This window comes from Plutella xylostella, chromosome Z (genome assembly GCF_932276165.1).
Source record: "Plutella xylostella chromosome Z, ilPluXylo3.1, whole genome shotgun sequence".
Classification (NCBI taxonomy): Eukaryota; Metazoa; Arthropoda; class Insecta; order Lepidoptera; family Plutellidae; genus Plutella; species Plutella xylostella.
This window is the reverse complement of record NC_064012.1, coordinates 14899198-14907250: the sequence shown is the minus strand read 5'-3', so window position 1 is coordinate 14907250 and position 8053 is coordinate 14899198. Positions and strand designations below refer to the sequence as shown.

Genomic DNA, 8053 nt, shown 5'->3' with positions numbered 1-8053 from the left:
TTCTGTGCATAATATCCCTTTTTAGAATGGCTTAGACATAAAACTTGGAACCAATACGGGCTTATTTTTTTTTCTTTCCCTAAAATAGCTGACACGACTATATGAGTAACTCATAAAACTATGAGTAAATAAATAAAACAGTTATATTGTATTAATAACTAATTTATTAGCTAATTGGGACGGTGGCATATCACATTGTACTTTCAGTAACTTATACAAACTTACGGTCTTATTCATAAAAAAACCTTAAAGTAGGTTTACTGAGCTCAATAGTTACGGAACACATTAAGCCTATTTGAGGTTTCGTAAAAATCTCTATTCATAATAGTTCCGTAAACCTTCACTAACTATAGTGATGCTAATAGATTTCACAGAATAAAGTTTTTTTGACATTTGCTTATAGCAGGCCTATAGGTCTCCCGTAACTTTTTATGAATAAGACCGTTACTCTCTAACTAAATACAGAACATAACTTTAGTATTTACTATAGAATGAAATTGAGAGATCATTTTATAATCTTAAATCTAATTTGTGCTTTTTATTTTGTTCGATAATACCTATTCAACATCTTATAATAATAATTAATAATTGTACTAGTAATTTAAAATTTCAATGGACGGATTCGTTATCAAATTATTGAGAAGTTTCTCTTTGTCACAATTTTTAGTAGGTACTTATCATCAATCTATAATTATGTCAAAATTATGATGGAAAAAATTGTCAATATGTAAAACACTGGTCAGGCAGGTGGGGTAAAATGAACATAATATTTATAATGATGAACACAGGAAGAACAAACGCGTAGTTTTTACATTCCCTAGTAAAATATAATTTATATACTTACTTAACTATAAGGTATTTCCAAACATTGCGCATTGCTACCTTGATTACCTAAAATAATTTGTGCAAGTGAAATGCTAGTTTCCAAAAGGTAATAACGACCTCTGTGATGATAAATTTTATACATTATAATATAAAATGTGATTATTCTCACTAACTATAATAATATTTTAAATGCATTTGCAAACATAGGTACATAATAATTAATTATCTGTAAAATTTTGCAGATTCTTTCTGCGAAAAGTATAAATAAAAGATCAAATGGCGGCCAAATTTCGTACAACACTGGTAAAAGGGTTAAACGATTGCCAACAATTCACAAAGCTCATATCTCCTACGGACAGTTATGGTCACTAACGTTCATCCCTATCCAGTTACGACTCTATTCATATTCATTCGGGTCACTAATGTTAGACTAGGCCTAAACCCTTCCTTCATTGGATGGAGACCCGTGCCCCATCAGTGGGGACGTGATGGGTCATGATGATGATCAATAGATTGTCGAATTAAAGCCTGATTCACACTCTTTATTTATAGTGCGAGTGTTTGGTGGACGTACGGTCAGCTGCATAAGTAGCTATACATTTTTTTACCTTGTCAATCTAAGAAACCGTCTATGTATTCGGTTTGTCAGTTTGACAAGGTACAGAAGAGTATAGCTACTTATGCAGCTGACGGTACATTGCTGAGTATGTATGACAGATTCAAACTGTACTGCCAATAAACTGCCTTGTAGTTTGGCGGTGTCTAGTTAAATTGTATATATTTTGAATAAATAAAATCAATCAATCAAAAGTTTTGCAAATACTATACAACAAACCCAGCAATGTACTTACGTCTACTTAACACTCGCACTAAACAGTGTGTGAATCGGCTTTAACGCCAAGAAGTCATAAGCTTCATATCTCTTAAGGCGAAGCATCATCCACACGTTTCATATCTCTTAAGGCGAAGCATTGTCCACATGTTTCATGTCTCTTAAGGCGAAGTATCGGTTTCATATCACTTAAGGCGAAGTATCGGTTTCATATCACTTAAGGCGAAGTATCGGTTTCATATCTCTTAAAGCGAAGTATCGGTTTCATATCTCTTAAGGCGAAGTATCGGTTTCATATCTCTTAAGGCGAAGCATCGTCGCTAGTAGGAGAGCCGGGGCTGGAGGGGGCGGGCGGCGCGCGGGGGGTGCGGCAGAACGGACAGTGGCCTTTTGTAGCCTCCTGGATCTCCATGTCTTCCATGTACATTAGCTGTGGAAGATGAAGGTTAGGGTTTAGTTGTTAGTACGAGTTGTATGGTTATTACACAACATCCAGTCCAATGTTAAATGGAAGAGAATGCAACTAGCATAAATTTTGCCTATAAAATTATGTTCATAGTTTGCTGTGACAGCGAATAGCATTCACCACCAGTTAAGGAAAGGCGTTAAAGCCAATACGACATCGCGATTTTTACAGTCTTGGAATAAAATTTGTCTGAAATATCCTCCTATTTCACCCTAAATACTCTTTATTCCCACGCTATACCTACTGCATGAAACGATTATAGGAAGCCAAAGAGGGGTGATTGTCCAATTTCCAAGTTCTAGGCAAATTCAATAGGAGCTCCGAATGACTCCCCGAGTGTCGCGATTTCCGCTTCCTATACAACTTTCGCAACACCCTGTATACAACACAGTGTAGACACATACAGTGGCGCAGTGGCGGCACTCGGCCACGGCGAGCTCGGCCATCATGTTGCGGTACAGCAGCGGCGGCAGTGGCGGCGGTCGCGCCACTCGCACCACGCAGCCCGGGTTGAGGCGCAGTAGGGCCGCCCGGCTGCATATCACTGCGCCGTCCGGCTCGCCTTCGCCCTGCGGACAGTTTAAAGGAAAGTTTTGAATGAGATAGCTTGTATAATAGTAGGGAAATACATAAAAAAATGTGTATGAAACTGGATCACTGAACTGTCGGCAAAAAAATATTTATAAACTGTTATGCCACTGCATAGTCAACCGATTGCAATACGATTATCTAAATAAAGAAATGGGCCACTGCTCGATATGTTAATGATTCGATAACGCGATGTAGTTTTTGTTTATTTAGCTTTACTGCCATCTGTCGGTAGCCATCGGTACTTCTTCGCAGGATCTATAGCTTGGAAGTTCACGCGTATCTCGTGTGTACAAGGTGTAAGTATAAGGGAGATTTTCAACCATAGACAACAACTATAGACAAAAACCGATTATAGATGGCGCTAGTAAAACTTCATACTCAACAGCACTGCATTTTTTTTTAGCCGGCATGGATTCCAGTCATAGGACTGTCATCCAATACAAAAACCCAATGGATAGAATTGAAAGCCATATGCAATAACTAGCTGTTATATTATGTATGATATTAAGTGTCATCTATTGGTCGATTTTGTAACTTTTAAACTTCAAAAGAAAATCTCCCATTATATGGACGGATACATACACACAGCTACTCTTTCACGGGAAATCAGCTGGATCAATGTTTGGCATATAAGTAGCTGACAACATGGATTAACATCAAATTTTCATCCCGGAATTCCTGCAGGAAAATCTTTTAAACTTTAACTTTAAACCGTGCTATACTTCCACGTAAATCTACTAGTACTTTGCAATAAGTCCACTGACCTCAAACCCAACATCTTGAAACAGCGCATCGCTGTCCTCGCCTATCGTGAGATGATCCGTGGAGTCAGGCTCTATCTCCGTTCGCTCTAGCAGTTCATCCGCTTCCTCGGGAGATATTTCCGGTTCCGGCCGGAAGAGAACTAGCGGGAGGACCTCTGTGGAGGAATTTGTTAATTTTATAAGAGAGGATAGGAATATGTATGTTGCATAAAATACGCTTATATTTAATACGACCCTCGCATCGCATCGCACCTTGGGAAATTTGGAGTGGCTAATCTTTTCACCATTGTCACCAACGTACACCAGCTCTAATGATTATAAGCAAAAAGATAAGATAGCTGAAGTGCGGGCGGCAGTGCGGGCAGCGCAGCGGGGTCAGTGTGACGTCATCACTCACCGTACGAGGGCAGCGCGAGCGCGGGCGCGTGGCGGCAGTGCGGGCAGCGCAGCGGGGTCAGTGTGACGTCATCACTCACCGTACGAGGGCAGCGCGAGCGCGGGCGCGTGGCGGCAGTGCGGGCAGCGCAGCGGGGTCAGTGTGACGTCATCACTCACCGTACGAGGGCAGCGCGAGCGCGGGCGCGTGGCGCCAGTGCTGGCAGCGCAGCGGGGTCAGTGTGACGTCATCACTCACCGTACGAGGGCAGCGCGAGCGCGGGCGCGTGGCGGCAGTGCGGGCAGCGCAGCGGGGTCAGCGCGGGCAGCGTGCGCCGGCAGCGCCAGCACAGCGCGCCGCCGTCGGTGCCGCCGCCGGGTAGGGCTAGTGTGGTCAGGGTGAGTAGCTCCACGCTCTCCTGGAAGCAGGATCATAACATTTTGTGAATGATAGCAAGAGTCCTATGGCGTTTGATGGACATATGCTTATGCGGCTTATACCTGGTGAATAAAGGTCGTCGAAAACCAACAGATTTACCTTTAGATTTCACAGCTGTCACGGGGCTCATGCCAAAGGTTCTGATCCTCTAGTACAGGTTTTTGAATTTACGAAGACCAATATAAAGGTATTCCTCTGTTATTTGCATATATTGCCTGTTAAAAGTTTCATAATAGTTTCCGCTAGAGGCGCCACTTTGTATGAAAGAAAACTTAAAGTTTTATCGTTTTCGACAAACTATCCAACCCGTACTAGACGTTCTGTATAAACCGTGAGTGACCTATCAATAATGCAACCCACCTGAAACTTGACGGGTATCTTGAGTGCGAGCATCTTGTCCAACATCTGCTTGGCTAAAGCGATGTGGTTCAGCGCCTTGGCTTGCTTCGCTATGCACAGGTAGATGCAACTGAGGTGGGGGTTAGGGATATTATTGGTGTCATTTTTATAAAAAACTAACAAATACACATGCAAATTAATTAGTTAAAACTGTGCTCCTCAAACTAGGATTCCCTGTGCTATGAAGACCAGGACCCGTCGTTGAGTATATTAAGTGTACTTATGTATTTTTCCGTAGCTGTAGTCTACATAATGTATCAAAAGTTTCATAAAAAATTTTGATAGAAGCGTCGACCATTGTGTAGGACTGCACACTCCTTGTAGGTTATTGACATGACTGGCTTGGTAGCCAGCAAGTTCATAAAGACAAATTCACGTAACTAAATTATTATAAAATATACCCATGGAAGTAATAATACAACAGGAATGCGCACTGCACCAAAAAAACGAGCCGACAGAGATAGTCAGCACGGAGCCCTCCATCTCTTTCTATTTTTGGTGACCATAATTTTAGGTAATTCATGAGACATCACTTCTAATCTATCATGTGGCGAATAGGTGTCGATGGTCTCAAAGTCACCTATTATTCGAATAATTCGATTGCAATGTAAATTTGTGGGAATTACTTGGAACCACCTTTGCTATGTTTCTTCATTGGAAGGAAAGCTGAAATTTGGGAAAATATAATTTTAAGTACTTAAATAAAATTAAGTTGGGTGTAGTGTTGACAAGAAAGTGTCAAAACAGGTTAACATTAAACGCAACTATGTACCTAAAACGTATTTACTCTGTGGGTGTTCCGTTTTTACATAGTCTAGTAGTTGATGAAAATCATAAGATTTCAAAAAAAAATATCTTAACCTAAGTGCTTCCGTCGGTTTTAAGCTTGATAAATTATCTTATAATACTCATATCTATCACCAAAAAAATCAACAGCTCATAACTCTTTACCAACCTTATAAGATAACAGCCACAATAATACCTAATGATACTTGCGTATAAAATAAAACAAAAAGTTGAATAAAACAGGTCCTAATTAATGGAAAGTGATTCAAAAGTACGAATGAATGGTCACCCTAACCATAACGTCTCTCACAACACTATAAACGTCATCCGTCATCTTGACAACTTCAGTCTTGTCGTAAAGTATTTAGAAAAGCTACCAATATTTTTTACGAAGTGTCTAGGTTGTGGCTAGTCGTGCCAAAGCATCTCCACACTGGGCTCGCTAGGTTGTAACTAGTCGTGCCAAAGCATCTCCACACTGGGCTCGCTAGGTTGTGACTAGGCGCGTAAACAGCCTTCGCTAGTCAACGAACCACTCAAATATGCTCCATATTGCAACACAATAAAGTTAAATTTGTATTGTAAGTATATGACATGAACATAACACAAGTTGCTCTTTCTACTTTTAAGGTTATAATGGCGGTCATTGTAAACAAAGGTGTTGTTTTTTGTTGAAAAAATTTGAATTTATTTCAAAGAATGGAATTTGAGTCGCTTGAAGAACTGGACACGTTTATTACAAATTACGAAAGTATAAATTGTGTCCTTGTGGAAGAAGACTGCGAAAACTATTGAAAAGTCCAAAGCCGTGTGCCCAAAGAAATTAGCATCATGCAACGAAGATCTGAAATACTATAGTCTGACGTATGCATGTAAAATGGGAGGCCGGGCTTTTAAGTCGAAAGGCAGAGGCATACGGCATACGACGACTTATAAGGACAACTGCCCCATGATGCTAAAGTTGGCTTTGAACAATGATGGCTCGAGACTGAAGATTGTGGAAAAGGTTGAAAACCACAACCATCCTGTTAATAGAGAATGTCAGAAAATGTCTCATTTAATTATACCATACGTTGAATTATTAATAGTAGTTTTTATTATAAATAAAAGATAATATTATGTATGCTATACGTTGTTTATTTTTGTAGAATTAAATTCGGGGATAATCATGTTGCATGTGAAAGAAAACATCGTGAGGAAACCCCAATATCTAGATTAAGCACATCTAGATATGTGAACCCACCAATCCGCAGTGGACCAGCGTGGTGGGAAATGGTCAAAGCTTAGGAAGGCAGTTTAGACCTTCGATATATGCACAAAGGTTCCACTTGAGAAAGCCAGGTCTTACGCCCCCACAGACAATATAATAGAATGACCCACTAACCCTAATCTATCTTACTGAGAACCAAATTTAAGTACAGTACTTAATTACATACAATACAATTACTTTATATTCATGCAATAGAAAACATATTGCCACAATAGCGATATATTGTGTACAAAGGTCCTCTGGTAGCTGTTTCATCGCGACCCATCACGTCCGCACTGCTGGGGCACAATGAAGAGCAACTTGATTCATGTTCATGTCATATACTTACAATACAAATTTAACTTTATAGAGTTGCAATATGGAGCATATTTGAGTGGTTCGTTGACTAGCGAATGGCTGTTTACGCGCCTAGTTACAACCTAGCGAGCCCAGTGTGGAGATGCTTTGGCACGACTAGTCACAAGCTAGCGAGCCCAGTGTGGAGATGCTTTGGCACGACTAGTCACAATATAGCGAGCCCAGTGTGGAGATGCTTTGGCGAAAGTGTGAAACGACTAGCCACAACCTAGTCACTACCTATTTTTTATGAAATTATTATTCATACAAATACCAAATATTTCATTAAAATTACATGTTTATAATGATTTATTATAAATTTGTTTTTGAAAATGATAGGATATACAGTGGTCTATGAGATAATTGCATATTTTTTTTGCATAGCTCTCTGCGTTCAAAATCTACTAAAGTTTACACAACTAAATCCTGGCAATTGTTAGAAAGTGAGGGAGGGCTCTGTAGTAACTATCACTATCGGCTCGCGGCCTCTTTCATTTCAAAAATAAATCTTAAGGTGAATTCGTTAGGTCTATTTTTGTTTGCATCATTTTGGTGAGTGCGCATTCCTGTTGTATTATTACTTCCATGAATATACCTAATAAATAATAGTAGATATTAGTAAAGGATACAATAATGAGACGCCGGGCGGCGGTGTCTTTCCTTCTATCATGGCGAGGACGAATCTGAAAAGTATAAACGAAATCATTTTATCATGGACCACGGGTGCAATAGCGCTAATATTGTGAAACAAAGCTAAACTGTCCTTGTTGTTGTCGTATTTGTGCTTGGACAAGAAACTGTTTAGGTATTTATTTTCCATAATCTCATCATTTATAAATGCAACATAGGCGGATTTAGTCAAGTTACGTGGTTGTGTGAAAGAAAATATGTGTGTACTTAATAGTGTGCTTTGGAGTAAATAATGATAAAACAGAAGATAGGAAAAATACCGACCTTAAAGTCTGTTATT

General features: G+C 39.7%; 1 protein-coding gene across 1 annotated transcript; it reads right to left on the bottom strand.

Moving 5' to 3' along the window:
• Positions 1-1660: 1660 nt before the first annotated feature.
• Positions 1661-7759, bottom strand: LOC125491202 (intraflagellar transport protein 122 homolog). The gene is made up of 6 exons (XM_048632605.1): positions 7713-7759; positions 4653-4761; positions 4113-4272; positions 3479-3633; positions 2528-2692; positions 1661-2087 (listed from the first exon to the last, which is right to left on the bottom strand). The coding sequence occupies exons 1-6, from the start codon at positions 7751-7753 to the stop codon at positions 1959-1961; spliced, it is 759 nt and encodes a 252-aa protein (XP_048488562.1). The 5' UTR covers positions 7754-7759; the 3' UTR covers positions 1661-1958.
• Between the last annotated feature and the right edge of the window lie 294 nt (positions 7760-8053).